The sequence below is a fragment of the Myxine glutinosa genome, chromosome 13 (genome assembly GCF_964187855.1).
Source record: "Myxine glutinosa chromosome 13, kmMyxGlut1.1, whole genome shotgun sequence".
Taxonomy (NCBI): Eukaryota; Metazoa; Chordata; class Myxini; order Myxiniformes; family Myxinidae; genus Myxine; species Myxine glutinosa.
The window spans coordinates 58,029,708-58,046,632 of record NC_136273.1 but is presented as its reverse complement, the minus strand read 5'-3'; the positions used below and the strand labels follow the sequence as shown (position 1 = coordinate 58,046,632).

At 43.0% G+C, this 16,925-nt stretch overlaps 1 protein-coding gene across 2 annotated transcripts in view; it reads right to left on the bottom strand.

The window, feature by feature from the left end:
• The window catches only part of LOC137417471 (choline transporter-like protein 4), an 80,437-nt gene extending 64,427 nt beyond the window's left edge, over window positions 1-16,010 (bottom strand). For both annotated transcript variants that reach the window (XR_013621223.1, XM_078767540.1), the window contains exons 1-3: window positions 15,925-16,010; window positions 7,046-7,119; window positions 6,734-6,812 (exon numbers count right to left, since the gene is read on the bottom strand). Coding sequence is in view for 1 of the 2 variants with exons in the window: in XM_078767540.1 (XP_078623666.1) it covers window positions 6,734-6,812; window positions 7,046-7,119; window positions 15,925-15,995 (224 nt within the window). In the remaining variant the exon portion in view is untranslated. The remainder of the gene's footprint in view (window positions 1-6,733; window positions 6,813-7,045; window positions 7,120-15,924) is intronic.
• Window positions 16,011-16,925: the final 915 nt, after the last annotated feature.

Here is a 16,925-nt window from a genome sequence, read left to right as displayed (position 1 = left end):
AACTTCTTCAAGAAGATTGTTCAGAAAATAGATGGGAGGGTTGTCCAGATGGTGTTTTGGGAGAGACAAAGTGAGAGTGTGAGATTTGTCAGGATTGAAAGACATGTTCCACTTATTTGACCAGTTTGTGATTTTGTCCAGGGCTGCAGAGAGTGAAGGGGCTGCTGCCTCCCGATCTGAGGGTTGAGATCTGGAGCGGCAGAGAGTGGAGTCATCAGCAAAGAGATAGAGAGGATTTTCCAGAGAGTCGGAAAGATCATTGATGAATACCAGAAAAAGCACAGGACACAGAACACTGCCTTCAGGAACTCCAGCCTGAACAGGAAGGGAAGAAGAGAGAATTACATTCAGGACCAAACGTTGACTACGACTAGAGGAAGAATGCAAGCCAAGCGTGGAGATTTCCATGGATACCATAGGAGGAGAGTTTGGTGAGCAGAGCGGGGTGCCAGACAGTATCGAAGGCACGTGATATGTCAAGGGAGACAGCTCTGATTTCCTGTTTGACATTGAGGACCTCCATCCATTGTTGAGACAGCAGAAGCAGCATGTCCAGAGGAGAATCACCTGGTCTTAATCCAAATTGATGATCCGAGATCAAGCCATTGGAGAAGAGGAAGGATTTGATGTCAGAAGCGCTGATCGATTCCATGACCTTGCTGATAATTGGGAGCAGGCTGATTGGTCTGTAGTTGCAAGGATCTGTTTTTGCACCTTTTTGTGTAAAGCAGTAATGTTGGCAGATTTCCAAGCAGATGGCAGATGACCTTGAGCAAAAGAGAGGGTAAAGAGAATTGAGAGAGGGTGTGAAAGAGTGGAAGAGCAGGATTTTAGGACCTGTAGGCTGATGCCGTCTGATCCAGTTGCAGAATCAGAGTCGAGGTTTGACAGAAGCTTCTCCACCTTGTCGGAAAAGAAGGACACAGAGTCGAGGAGCAGCTGTGTATGGCCAGGTAAGGTGGATGCAGGTAGCGATGGGTTTGAGACACGAGATTTTGAGGCAAACACAGAGTTGAGGCATTTGGCTTTGTCACATGCAGTGTCAGCTGTGTAGCCGTTTGAGGTAAGGGGGGGGGATGGACAGGGAACAAACACCAGAAACAGATTTGACAAGACGCCACCAGGATTTGGAGGAGGGAGACAGGTTTGAGAGTTCAGTCTTGAGAGTAGAGAAATAGTGCTTCCTGGCACTCTTGAGGGGAGACACACACTTGTTCCGAGCATTCTGAAAGGAACTGAAATTGCCTTCAGTTGCATTTGCCTTCCAAGAGGCAAAGGCAAGTTGCTTCAGGGCAACTGCCTCTCCACAAGATTCAGTGTACCATGGACGGGAGGAAGGGTATGACAACTGAAGACGAGATGGGATAAATCTGTCCATGATAGAGAGCAGCTTACTTTGGAAGAATTCCCAGGATGAGTTGATGTCAGAGACAGTAGAGAAGGGAGACCAGTCCAGATGATTGATGGCTGCTTGAAGACCATGCCAGTCGGCCTGAGTGAAATGCCAGACTCGTCGACGTTGAGGAGGCTCCCTGAGAATGGCCAGAGAGATGTGCACTTTAACAAACAAATGATCAGAAGAATCGATTGGAGCAGAAGAAGAACAGCAGACATTTGCAGGGAAGTTTGTCATACCCAAGTCTAGAAGAGAAGATGCTCTGTTGACAGAGATCAGGTTTGGGAAATTGAAAGATTGTGTCAGTCTCAATGAGTTGTAGAAGTCCTTTGCTGAGATGCCATGGCTGGAGAGGGAGGTACCCACACCCAGCCAGCTGGCCTGATGACGGTTGAAGTCGTCACATATGAGGAAGAGAGAGTTGGGATGAGTGGATAGAAGTTGGTCCATGTTGTCAGACAGTGAAATGTAAATGGAGTCATCACTGTTTGGAGGACGGTACAGATCACTTATATGAACAAAAGGTGGGAGAGGAGAGGAAGCCGTAGCCAGAGGTACTCCTGGGGGTGGGGTGTAGAGAGGGCAGTTCAGGGAGAGTGGAGAATATGGTTTCAGGATCAACCTCGCTCTACGCAGGTACTCTTTGGTAATTGTTTTGCGCATTTTTATGACAAATTTGGTGGCGCGCTTCCACTCCAAGGTATTTGTAAGATGCTTTTTTGTCTAACTCCTGTATTGTTGTTTTCATGTCGAATTTTATGTTGTTCATTTTTGTTGATTTACCTTGCAGGAATGTGCACTTGGCACACTTATCAAGGCCAAATTCCATTCGGATGTCGGCGGAGAACCGTTTCACCAACTTCAGTTGTTACCCTGCGCTCGCGAAGCAAAAAGTGGGGTTAAGCATTCAGTTACGTATGTACATACGTGTGCCATGTGCCGTACGTGTGTGTGCCGTACATGTCTGCATTTTAAAAAGTCATTTTCTCGGCAACCGTTAGTCTGATTGACATGAAATATTCACCATAGGAGGGCCTCCTCCTGTGGAATATTTTAATGATTATTATGACGTCATAGGTCACGTGGTGCTGGCGCCATCTTGGAAATACTTCACTCCTCTATATCTCTGAAACCACTCCGTGGAAAAAAAAAATGAGACCTGGCTCATTGTCAACTACTCCCCATGGGGATCTAGATGGTATTCATAGAATACTTACCCTGCGCAGTAAACTTGTTGCGAGCCAACTCTTCTGTTTTTTTAACATTTTTATCTTTGATCCAATATGGCTGCCAGACCACGTGAGCGATGACATCTTAAATTTATATTCTCTAATATAATTGTTGCATAGGTCATGCTCAATACATTTCAAACTGATCAGACTAAGCATTGTCCCTATCGAATTATGACGTCATAATAATGGCACCAATGACGTCATCGTTAACAACACCTATTCCCCATATGGAGTTCTTTACAATGAGCCATGTTTCAATTTTTTCCATGCAGCGGTTTTGGAGATATAGAGGTGCAAAAGTTTTCGGTTTTTCCAAGATGGCGCCTGTACCACATGACCTATGACGTCATGATTATCATTAGAAAATTCTACAGGAGGAGCCGCACATATTCTGAAAATTTCGTGTCCATCGGACTAATAGTTGCAGATGAATTTTTGTTATATTCATACTGATCAGATCAAGCGTTGTACTTGTCGAATTATGACATCATAATTAAGGCACCAATGACATCACCATCAACATATCTTATTCCCTATGGTGAGTACTTGACAATGAGCCATATTTCATTTTTTTTCCATTGAGCGGTTTGGGAGATATAGAGGTGTAATGTTTTTCCAATATGGCGTCCGTACCACGTGACCTATGAAGTCATAATTATGACTAAAAAAATTATACATGCGGTGGCGCTTCTATGGTAAAATTTCGTGTCAATCGGACCAACGGTTGCCGAGAAAATGAATTTTTAAAATGCAGACATGTGCGGCACACACACGTATGGCACATGACACACTTGACACAGTCAGATGGCACACGTACACAACTGAATGCTTAACCCCACTTTTCGCTTCGCGAGCGCAGGGTAACTTCCCGCTGATACCACCAACCTGGTGAGCACACAGGCACAGGAGGTCCGGGAGGCCACGCCCCGAAGATCAGTGATTGGTCCGGGATTGATTGGCGCAAGGACTGCTAAGATAGGACTTTTGGATTGGTGGAGTAGGCACGGATGATGTCAGAGCCTTGAGTATAAAAGAACGCTCTCCTCTACATTTTCCTCTCTTGGCTGTCTGACATGAAGACAAAAGACATTTTTCTCACATTTTCTACCCCTTACACCTGGGAGTTCATAGCGAACGGTGGCATTTTTGCTCTCTTGCATGGGACATTGGTGCTGTGCAGTCCGCATTTTATATCCCTAACTTTGGGTTTCGAAGATCGTGAGGAAAGGCGGTCGCGGCTTGTGGACTCTGGTGTGCTTGGCCGTGGCTTTGTGATGGCTGAGGGCCGTGCCGAGTGAACCGGAGAGGCGGCGATGCTATGTGGAGCAGACACGAGTGGACGGACGCGGCCTGCTCACTGCGCGCTCAACAGCTAGAGGAGCGAATTGTGCATGGAGGCCTGGTTCCCGCTCGTGAGCTGCGCGGCAAAGCATGCTGTTCCCGCTAAGGACGCGGGTCGCGGGGGTGTGGACGATTCCTGACGAAGTTCAAGAGCAGCTCGGAGTTAAATGCCCACGGAACAAACACACATTTTTTTACTTTCGTTCTTTTATATTTCCCTTTGTGTGTATTTGAGTCTATGGAGACGTCCCATTTAGGATATTAGTTTATTGTGAATGTTCTTGTTGCTGGGATTTATTCTCAATAACCTCTTTATTTTGTACATTTTAATTCCGTGTCGGTTTGAGTTCATTGTTGCAGGTTCGAAGACTGCCAGTGGATCCATGAAGGTAAGCGCTTGAGGCTCTTCCCCCCCCCCCCCTCCCTGCCTCCCACCACCCCCTGTCTATTCCCCCCCGCGCGTATAACAAGGGTTGCCATTTGATTGAACGCCTTGGAGTTAAAGCTCATTTGGTCATCCGTGTCATCCTGTGGTGTTCAGGACAGGGTCGGAAAAACCCAGCAAGCTGCCAGGCCAGGCCACGTCCCACACAACTATCCATGGGATTTTGGGCACCACGTGCGCGGCCTTCTGCCTCATAAAAGCTGCCGTACACCCATAATCTGCTACATCTGGTGCATTCGTCGATTCCACCTCGGTCTCAGACTTTCTCTATGGATGGAGCCCCGCAGGGAGAGGTCACGTGCACGGCCTTCTGCCTCACCAAAGCTGTCGTGCACTTGGAAGCCGTCACATCTGGCCTTGATCTCACCTTGGTCTCTGACATCCTCAGTAGACAGAGCCCTGCAAGAGGAGGTTTACCACCGCTCAGGTCCCCCTCACACTCGGGTCCGCCAAATCTCAGGCCCCTCTCCTTCTTGGGTCCGCCAAATCCCAGGCCTTCCAATCCCGCAGCACAGGGCCCAATCGTCCCACCAAGCTTCGAACGGCATGACACTGGTCATCCCGCACATATCTCATCTCATCCAAGCTGCCATTTTCAGGTCAGTACTTACTGCCTTCGAAACTGTTCAACGCTCAAAGCTGGCCTCTAAAGCCATTCGGAGTCTGGGCATTGTCCGTCTTACAAAGTCCTTACTTGGCACAGCTGAACTCCTATCCACATACAAGGCCTTAGTTTACAGCTTAATGGAATACTGCTCTCCTCCTGGACAGGCTCCCCTGTGTCACACTTTGCTCAGCTTGATGCCATGGAAACTAAGGCCTGCAATATAATTGGAATCTCCCGTGTTGAGGGCGAGTCCATGGGCCTATCACTTTCCCATCGCAGACAGGTCGGTGATCTCTCTGCCTTCTACCACTTCTTCTCTGGTCTTGCGCCCTCTGCTCTTTCTGTGCTTTGCACCCTTCCTTCCCCACCCCCAAGGTTTCTGCAGGGCGCACACGGTCCACCATCAACCCCCTTCTGGTGAAACTACCTAAATCTAGGATAACAGTTCACCTCTCCAGTCATTCGTTTCTCGTTTTTCTCACCTGTGGAACCAACATCCACAACTTCAATTTAGTTCTTTCAACCAGGTCTTCAAGATGGCTGTTCACCACCATCTCAGATCATCACCAAGACAAAACCATGATCTTTTCTACCCTCACTAACCTCACCGCACCCAATCTCTTTTCCTTCCAAGCTTCCAGATTCCCCCTCCTGTGAGTTTCCTGCCCCCAATTGCTCCTCACACCCATTGTTTGTCCAAGTTTTCCTCTATCTTTGCCTTTAACTCTGCTGTTGGTGTTTCCCCCCCTCCCTCCTGTTCATTTTGTCCTGTTATGTCCTGAACCATTCAGTATACTAGTACTAGCTCTTCCAGGAGCATGGACTATGCATACAGAAAAACCTCCCTGTCCTTTTTGACATTTTGGAATTAAAAAAGACCACATCAAAATTAAAATTTACCTCAAATTGTTGAAGACTTATGACTGCCATGTTGATATTTACATTGATTGGGCAACGCAGTCTGATATCATTTATGACGTGTGCGTTATGCAAATGAAGCATTGACCTTGTTCAAAGTACACTTTGTGTTATGCAACTTTAAATGTTATACAGGCCTAGCCATAAACCCAGCAAGTTGAATTTTGTCTTGCTGATGTTGCTGTTATAGTAGTATAAGGGCTTGTATGGCCATGGAATTTTGTTTTGGAGTCAAGGTCCATCTGACTGCTTGAAGAAGCTTTTCCTGTCTTTCGGCTAATGATTGTGCGTTCAGTTTTGTCACAATGTTCTTCATATTTTTTCGTTTAAAATCTTTTAAATAAAAAAGTATTAAGTGTCCAAAATCTTGACAGATGGGTCCTCTGAATTAACGTCCATTTGATGGACAGCACAGACATTGATGCGTCGCCCCACCTGTGAACACCAGGATGACAATTTATAGCTGGGCCGAGATTAGAACTCAGGCCAGACAGCTCAAGCAATCGTGCACGTACACAAGCTATTCTGCCAACACATAAAAAGTGTAAGATAGTACAGGCCAATATTTTGAAGACAGGCAAAAATGGAGAACAAAACACCAAAATGGAGCCAAATACGAGAGCAGGATTTTGACCGAGTGAGTTATCTTGACTCCACATTGTACTTCTCTGAGGTTTCATCACAATGTATAAGCACCAAATCTGATCCAACATAACTTACTCCTGACATGTAGTAAGGTGAGTTCACATTGATTATGAGGGCACGAGAACAACAAAAACAAAGAAAACTTTTACCTGTAATTTCCAAAGCCACATAAGTTTCCATCTGATTCGGTGGGATAAATCACCTTCTTGGGGTCTCCGTGTAGCCATGCTGCCCACCACATTAAACAGAGAGAGAGAGGAAAACGCTCTCCAATTGAGTAATATTTCACAGTTTTTATCTATTAATTTGTTACTCAACATTCATCCATTTTTATTATTTTCATTCGGCATCAATTGCACAACAAACATGTCCGCTGTCGGAAATCCGTTTTCCTTCATTTCAAATGATATTTCAAATTGGAGAGCAAGCACGGCAGGAAAGGAATGGATCGTTTTCCTTACCCAAGACACCAACAGCGATGTAACCGAGGATGAAGGCCAAGAAGAGTACGAGACAAATGATGTCTGTACAACTCCTGTGAAATGTAAAAAAGTACAAAACATTAGATATTGCAGATGATCTCTTCAATTCACTTCGTTCGTTAGCATTCATTACAAGTATAAAAGGAATACCGACAGGAAAGCTCAGAGGTTGTGTCTGGGTTTCATCCCCAATCAGACTATTCTGTAAACTGTCAAATTGGTGTTTCTCAGGAAGACCGTTACATCCAGTGGTGTAGTCTAGTTTTTTTGTAGTGGGTATACTGTGATTTTTCCCTTCCAGCCTCATAGTCACCCGTCCCAGAGCGACGCGCCCCGGAGCGACACCCGTCCTGAAGCGACACCCCATAAGCACCACCACACCACACTCACTGATGCATACAGTATGCATCTACACGTAATTGAGAGCATTCTGAAAGACTGGTTATGTGTTATCAACATCAATTTATTTTCAATTTTTTAGCAACAAGACTCAGCCAGGTAAGAGCTATTTAGCTTAGATGTTATGTGAATGTGTTAACGAATAAAGGTTGAAAAGGCACTTAACATCATCAAAGTATCCATACTGTGTTCACTGTGTTAGTCCACAAGCCCTGGAAAAAGGATGGAACACTAACAGACAGCCCAGCTCCTGTTCCACCTGGTTTGCTGGCAGTGTGCTTGGGGTGGAGTAAGAAGGGGAGGGTGGGTAGCCTGGTAGTCTACAAAGCTTTCCAAATATGTTTGTAGTTGTACTCGGGCATCTGAGGTGTGCATTGCACAATAAAATATTTATATAGCGCATTTTATGAATGAAAGTGTGAAAGTTCTGTCACGAAACTATGTTGTTACGTATCCTCGCGCATTTTTAAGTAGGTACACGGAAATCCTGGACCTTTCCAGGTGGGTATACGGCGTATACCTGCGTATCACGTAGACTACACCACTGGTTACATCACGAAGTGTGCCGTCCATCACATTGACCCGTCTGAGAGCATTGGTCAGTGGACATTCATATCCTATGGTGTCTTTGGATGAAAAGTATAGGTTGAGTTATTGCCGGCAAACTGGGCAAATCATTACTCCAACTAGCTCCACAATGTCCAACCCTCGAGTTGGGTCTCTAGCTCCCAATAATGGACCAATGGTGATCCTATAAGCCAAGCCTAGATGATGAAACATACAAAAAAGATAAGTAATAGCAGCAACAGCACAAGCACCAAACAAAATAGATTAGGAAATTGAAAAAGTTTTATTTTTCCCATATATACATACAGTCACGTGAAAAAGTAAGTACACCCCATGTAAAGTTTTGACTTTTTCAACATATTTCAACATACAGCTATTTGATCTTCATTTCAACAATATTAATAGATAACGGTGATATAATATAACAAATATCATGAAACATTTACATTTTGTAGTCCATTGTATAATTTAAATAAACATAAATGCAAATATCGCATGTGGAAAAAGTAAGTACACCCCATGAAATGTTTTTAAAATCTTTTTAACATATGTGGACATATCAATATTTGATCTTCATTTAAACAGTATCTATAGATAAAGGTGATCTAATTGAACAAAAAACAATGAAAGATTGATTTTGCAATAATTTATTCAACAAAAAAATTGTTGCACAGCATGCACGATTGCAAAAAACAGCTCGTTTCAAATCCCCCCACAACATCTCGATGGGATTTAGATCCGGGCTTTGACTTGGCCATTCCAGAACCCTACATTTCTTTCTTTTCAGCCATTCCTTGGTGGATTTACTGGTATGTTTAGGGTCATTGTCATGTTGCAAGGTCCACCTTCGGTTGAGCTTCAACTTCTGAGAGATGGCCTCACATTATCCTCAAGCACCCTCTGGTACAATGAAGAATTCATAGTGGATTCTATGATGGTGAGCTTCCCAGGCCCTGATGCAGCAAAGCTGCCCCAAACCATAATATTTCCACCACCATGCTTTACAGTTGGTATCAGGTTCTTGTGGTCAAATGCTGTCTTTGGTTTTAGCCAAACATGTCTTCTGGTACTGTGGCCACATAGCTCTACCTTTGACTCATCTGTCCAGAGCACATTGTTTCAGAAGTGCTGGTCTTTGCCTAGGTGTTCATTGGCAAACTTTAGTCTTGCCCTGATGTTCTTTCTGGACAGCAAAGGTTTCCTCCTGGCACACCTCTCATGTAGATCAAATTTTTGCAGCCTCTTTCTAATGGTAGACTCGTGCACTTTGACATCAACAGTGGCAAGAGCTACCTGTAGGTCCCGTGATGACATTCTGGGGTTCTTAGAGACTTCTTTCAGCATCTTGCGGTCTGCTCTCGGGCTGAACTTGCTGAGGCGGCCTGGCCTTAACAAGTTGGCAGTTGTTTGGAATCTTCTCCATTTGTCGATGATCTTCTGGACAATCGAATGATTGATTTCAAATTGTTTGGAGATCTTTTTAGATCCCTTCCCAGACTCGTTGGCATCTATAACCTTCTTTCTGAAGGCCTCAGAGAGCTCTTTTGATCTAGGCATGGTGACGCCACACACTTCAACAACAAAGAGCAAACCAAACTAAATGTTTGAGGTTTAAATAAGACAGGTTCCTCCAAGATCCTCTCTAACGATGTTCTGAGCTGGTGCACCTGATTCTAATTTTAGGTATTTGAAGTAGTGATAAATGTCGGGGTGTACTTACTTTTTCCACATGCGAAATTTGCATTTATGTTTATTTAAATTATACAATGGACTACAAAATGTAAATGTTGCATGATATTTGTTATATAATATCACTTTTATCTATCAATATTGTTGAAATGAAGATCAAATAGCTGTATGTTGAAATATCTTGAAAAAGTCAAAACTTTACATGGGGTGTACTTACTTTTTCACGTGACTGTATATACACATACATACATACATACATACATATATATATATGTATATATATATATATATATATATGTATATATATATATATATATATATATATATATATATATATATATATATATATATATATATATATACTGTATATATATATATATATATATATATATATATATATATATATATATATATATATATATATATATATATATATATATATATATATATATATATATATATATATATATATACGTATGTACAGTGCATTCAGAAAGTATTCAGACCCTTTCACTTTTTTCACATTTTGTGTTGCAGCCTTATGCTGAAATCGTTTAAATTCATTTTTTCCCTCATCAATCTACACTCAATACCCCATAATGACAAAGAGAAAACAAGATTTGAGAAAGTTTTGCAAATTTATTAAAAAGAAAAAACTGAAATATCACATTGACATAGGTATTCAGACCCTTTGCTATGATCCTTGAAATTTAGCTCAGGTGCCTCCCATTTCTCTTGATCATCTTTGAGATGTTTCCACACCTTGATTGGAGTCCACCTGTGGTAAATTCAATTGATTGGACATGATTTGGAAAGGCACACACCTGTCTACATAAGGTCTCACAGCTGACAATGCATATCAGAGCAAAAACCAAGCCATGAGGTCGAAGGAACTGCCTGCAGAGCTCAGAGACAGGATTTTGTCGAGGCACAGATCTGGGGAAGCCTACAAAAAAATCTCTGCTGCATTGAAGGTTCGCAAGAGCACAGTGGCCTCCATAATTCTTAAATGGAAGAAGTTTGGAACAACCAGGACTCTTCCTAGAGTTGGCCTCCCGGCCAAACTGAGCAATCGGGGGAGAAGGGCCTTGGTAAGAGAGGTGACCAAGAACCCGATGGTCACTCTGGCTGAGCTCCAGAGATCCTGTGTGGAGATGGGAGAAACTTGCAGAAGGACAACCATCACTGCAACACCCCACCGATCTGGGCTTTATGGCAGAGTCGCCAGACGGAAGCCTCTCTTCAGTGAAAGACCGACATGAAAGCCCGCTTGGAGTTTGCAAAAAAGCACCTAAAGGACTCTCAGACTGTGAGAAACAAGATTCTGTGGTCTGATGAAACCAGGATAGAACTGTTTGGCCACTCTGCCAGAAAGCCCAGATCGGTGGAGTGTTGCAGTGATGGTTGTCCTTCTGGAAGGTTTTTGCTCTGATATGCATTGTCAGCTGTGAGACCTTATATAGACAGGTGTGTGCCTTTCCAAATCATGTCCAATCAATTGAATTTACCACAGGTGGACTCCAATCAAGGTGTAGAAACATCTCAAAGATGATCAAGAGAAATGGGAAGCACCTGAGCTAAATTTCAAGTGTCATAGCAAAGGGTATGAATACTTATGCCAATGTGATATTTCAGTTTTTTCTTTTTAATAAATTTGCAAAACTTTCGAAAATCCTGTTTTCTCTTTGTCATTATGGGGTATTGAGTGCAGATTGATGAGGGAAAAAATGAATTTAAAGGAATTCAGCATAAGGGTGCAACATAACAAAATGTGAAAAAAGTGAAGGGGTCTGAATACTTTCTGAATGCATTGTAGCTCGACTTTACGCTGTGGAATCATTGGTTTCAGAATCATTGGAATCTCCTGCGATGAAGCTGATTCTGATGGCCTTTCACTCTCTCACCGCAGGCAGGTTGGTGGTATTTCTGTCTTATACCTACTCCTCTCCGGCCAAGCTCCCCCCAGCCCTATCTGTGCTCTGTCCCCCAAATATTCCTGGAGGACGCAAGAGATCTGCCAGCAGCAACCCTCTTCTGGTGAATCTACCATAATCAAGACTCTCTGTTCACCTTCACTCTTTCATTCCTCTTTTTTTTCGCCTCTGGAACAAACTCCCACACTCTCTTCAATCCCACTCCACCCTCCAGGTCTTCAAAACAATTGTTCACCACCATCTCTTATGTGATGAGGCTGGAGGTATACTCCCCCATCCAAAACCTTGATCTTTTCTGCCCCCGTTAATCCACCCCAAATGCACCTCCTTCAAATTCCGTTTTCTTTCTGCAAGTCATTGTGGTGTCCATTTTGTTTATCCCGTGTACCCCGCCCAGCCCTCTCCCTTCCACAAATCTCCTCATGTCCCTGTTCTTTACTGTTGTTGTGTATCCCTCACTCCCCCCTCTGGTCTCTCACTCCCTTTATTATATGTTATATGTGTTAGCTCTTATACGAACCTCGACTTAGTATACAAAAAAGTATCGTGTGTGCATGAAAGAATGGCGCAAATATATAATTGACTTGAATTATATGTTGTTTCTTATGCAAACTGTGGCTGCTTGGTTGCATCATTTTCTGGAAGTGTGGCTGTGCCGCTGTTATAATGTCCATGTTACCAGTAAGCTGGTACTCATTTTGCCGACTACGGAAGGATGACAGGCTCAGTTTATAGTCTGGTTTGAGTATTAACTCAGCCTGTCAAATGGCAGGTTCCACCTCGTGTTATTGGTTCCAGGTTCCACCTAGTGTTATTGGTTCCAGTTTCCACCTAGTGTTATTGGTTCCAGGTTCCACCTCGTGTTATTGGTTCCAGGTTCCACCTAGTGTTATTGGTTCCAGGTTCCACCTCGTGTTATTGGTTCCAGGTTCCACCTCGTGTTATTGGTTCCAGGTTCCACCTCATGTTATTGGTTCCAGGTTCCACCTCGTGTTATTGGTTCCAGGTTCCACCTCGTGTTATTGGTTCCAGGTTCCACCTCGTGTTATTGGTTCCAGGTTCCACCTCGTGTTATTGGTTCCAGGTTCCACCTCGTGTTATTAGTTCCAGGTTCCACCTAGTGTTATTGGTTCCAGGTTCCACCTCGTGTTATTGGTTCCAGGTTCCACCTCGTGTTATTGGTTCCAGGTTCCACCTCGTGTTATTGGTTCCAGGTTCCACCTCGTGTTATTGGGTCCAGGTTATACCTCATGTTATTGGTTCCACCTCGTGTTATTGGTTCCAGGTTCCACCTCGTGTTATTGGTTCCAGGTTCCACATCGTGTTATTGGTTCCAGGTTCCACCTCGTGTTATTGGTTCCAGGTTCCACCTCGTGTTATTGGTTCCAGGTTCCACCTCGTGTTATTGGTTCCAGGTTCCACCTCGTGTTATTAGTTCCAGGTTCCACCTAGTGTTATTGATTCCAGGTTCCACCTCGTGTTATTGGTTCCAGGTTCCACCTCGTGTTATTGGTTCCAGGTTCCACCTCGTGTTATTGGTTCCAGGTTATACCTAGTGTTATTGGTTCCAGGTTCCACCTCATGTTATTGGTTCCAGGTTCCACCTCGTGTTATTGGTTCCAGGTTCCACCTAGTGTTATTGGTTCCAGGTTCCACCTCGTGTTATTGGTTCCAGGTTCCACCTAGTGTTATTGGTTCCAGGTTCCACCTAGTGTTATTGGTTCCAGGTTCCACCTCGTGTTATTGGTTCTAGGTTCCACCTCGTGTTATTGGTTCTAGGTTCCACCTAGTGTCAGATTCTGCCAAGTGTTATTTTAACGGCACAACAGGGGCTCTAAATTAAGCCAGTCACCTTAATTAACCGTTATGCCAATACCAGGCATGAACTGTAGAAAGAACATAAGACAATAATCAAATGGAAAATATAGTCAGGTTCACGATGTTTTTTCGTTCAAAATTTTGGTAGATTAGCAAAACTATACATTTTTGGAATATTCAGAGCATGAGGAATCCAAAAATTAATGTTTACATTTGCGTCGACACCTTTGCGAAAATGACACTCAGGACAGTGATGAAGATCTGTAAAAGCATATTCCTGAACGGTGTAGACCTCGTAGATCCTGTGTGTAGGATTTATAGTTCAATCTGATACTACCTATAACTTCCTATACCAACCTATAACTTCAAAGGACTTGCAATATCATGTATTATGTAATACAGTTATATCACAAATATAAAGACAATGGTTTTCAATTACCTTTGTTTGTTGCTTTTCTATAATCCTGAGCACTATTTTGAGGCCTTTATTGGATTCCTTGACCCAGAAAACATAGGATTAGCATATTTAATTAAGTCTCTAGGTTGACTAGAAGCCGACATAGCGCAAAATATGTATTTTATGGCGGCCATTTTCAAAATCCAAAATGGCGGCCATGCAGGTGTCTGTGCAAATGCCAACATTGATTTTCAGATTCTCCATGCTCTGAAGATTCCAAAAATGTACAGGTTTGCTAATCCCAAAATTTTGAAAGAAATTATATTTGTTAACATAGTGAACCTGACTAATATGTGGAATTTTAGCCCAAAGTCAGGATTTATTGTGTGTGTTCAGATGGGAACGCCCAACAGGCCAATTGTCTGTGTACCCACCAAAGGTTCATGCTAATCATTAACTTTTCAAATTTGCATCCTCCTTATCCTCAGGAAGTAGTCTTCAGTTGTGGTGATGAAACTAACACCATGCTTTGAATCTTTGGATCACCTATATAAGGCATTAGTGAAACGTACCGTCCCTGTAACTCAGCTGAAGGTATACTCCTCCTCACCAAAGGCAGGTTGGTGGTCTTTACTGTCATTTCCACCATTCCTTCAGTCTTGCTCATCACCTGTCTTGTCTTTACCTACTCCTACTCATCCATTGTTGTTTCCTCCTCTCGATATACCATTTTTCGTTCTTTCTGTTCTCCGCCCCATCCTTCATCCCGAGTAAAACTTGCCTGAGTACACCCCGCACCTTGTTATCCTCTCCAACCCTAAGCTTCCTGCTCACCTCCACTCCGTCATCCCTCTCCTGTAATCACTCCACCAACTATATCCCATTATGTTATTCCCTCCATTCTTTCAAGATTGCACCTCACATCCTCTAGGAGATTGACCGAAACCTCAAGTTAGAGCTCTTCCACACCCATCAATATCCAAGATACCCTCTACCTACATCAGGACTATCGCTGCCACCTATGTATGGAAGCCCCTTAAACACTTGTTCCTCTCTGCCTTGTCGGTTTGTTGACCATATTAATTTTGTTATCTAGTTCTTTTTGACCTCTGTAACTAAAAACATAGCAATAGGAGGAAATAAACCCCTGATACCTGAAGCAAAAGAAACAAGAAATCTGATATATAAAGCAAGAGGTAAACAGGATCTATTTAAAACAATTGAAAAAACATTTTGAAACTAGAACAATGCGACTGTGTCACCAATATGCCTCCGCATAGTCCCACAACGCGTAGATGCCATCACTCTGCATATGTATGGGTAAGGGATCGCGTTTGTGAAGTTTCGTGTTGATCGGATAAGGTTCGTTTTTCTATCAAAGTGGGCTGCCAAACCAAGTGACCTATGATATCATAAATTTAATATTTCAAAACAAATGGTTCATAGATCATGTGCAGGCAATTTCTGATTTTTAGGATAAGGAATTCGATTAAAACATTTTTGGCTGGTATACCACTTCACATATGATGTCATCATTATCATGATTTTGTTCCCCATTGGGAGCACTTGACAATGTGGCAAGTTTCAAATTTTTCTATTCAGCGGTTTCTGAGAAATATATTTTTATCATTTGCTTTTAATCCAAGATGGCTGCCATACCACATGACCTATGACGTCACAATTATCATAAAACATTCTGCATGGGTGTCACTCCTACCCTGAAAGTTTCGTCTCAATCGGACATATGGTTGCTGAGAAAAACGAGGTTTAGCCGGGACGGACGGACGGACAGACAACCCGAAAGCATGATGCCTCCGGCGACTTTGCCGGCAGAGGCATAAAAACTAATTTTACAAGTTTGGATAGTTCAAAAGGAATTCAAACTCATTGCAACATGCTTTCTTTTTTGTGCCATTCTTTTAAAGATACCACGTATGTTTATACGGATGTTTTGAGGTTATTGATTGTGTCGTTCAGTGCAGGACGATAGGTCCCAATGTGTTTTTTTTTTGGCCTTCTCCACCTAGCTGGGCCACCACTGTAGTAAGTCTCACCGTTTCTTTACTGGTCCACGGAATTCTGGGTCATGTTTGATGGGCTCTCCTAAACACACAAACACAACCATGATATCATGCACATGGACAATGCAATGGGGCTCCATGTGAAAACACACTCAAGTTCCATTCAAAAGAGAATATATCAAAACTCCTTACGTTCCCTTCGTTACGAGAGCTTCAAGTGATTGTAAGTGGATACAAAACAACGAGGAAGAAACAGAGCAATTCGCAGCGAACACAATAGCTTCCTTTCATTGCAAAGTTTGAGATATATCAAAGATACAAACTAGAACGACGCTCAGTAGAGAGCATACCTCCACCTGATTGGCCAATCACTTAAAATTTTTACTGGCTCGATCAGGATCTTCACCAAAATTGAAGAGAATTGTCCTTGTCAGACACCCAACCGGTCCAACAGGTTTCATCCAAATCCGTCCACAACTTTTTGAGATATCCTGCTATGTATCGTTTTTGGCCCGATCTCCCAATGGTGAAGAATCACTTTAAAATTCTAGTAGCCGGATCCGAATCCGGTCCTTCACCAAAATCTAATCATTTCGTCCTTGTCACATACGCCACATCTCTACCAAATTTTGTCCGAATCCGTCTACAACCTTTTGAGATATCCTGCTATGTATCGTTTTTGGCCCGATCTCCCAATGGTGAAGAATCACTTTAAAATTCTAGTAGCCGGATCCGAATCCGGATCTTCACCAAAATCTAATCATTTCGTCCTTGTCACATACGCCACATCTCTACCAAATTTCGTCCGAATCCGTCTACAACCTTTTGAGATATCCTGCTCTGTATCGTTTTTGGCCCGATCTCCCAATGGTGAAGAATCACTTTAAAATTCTAGTAGCCGGATCCGAATCCGGTCCTTCACCAAAATCTAATCATTTCGTCCTTGTCACATACACTACATCTCTACCAAATTTCGTCCGAATCCGTCTACAACCTTTTGAGATATCCTGCTATGTATCGTTTTTGGCCCGATC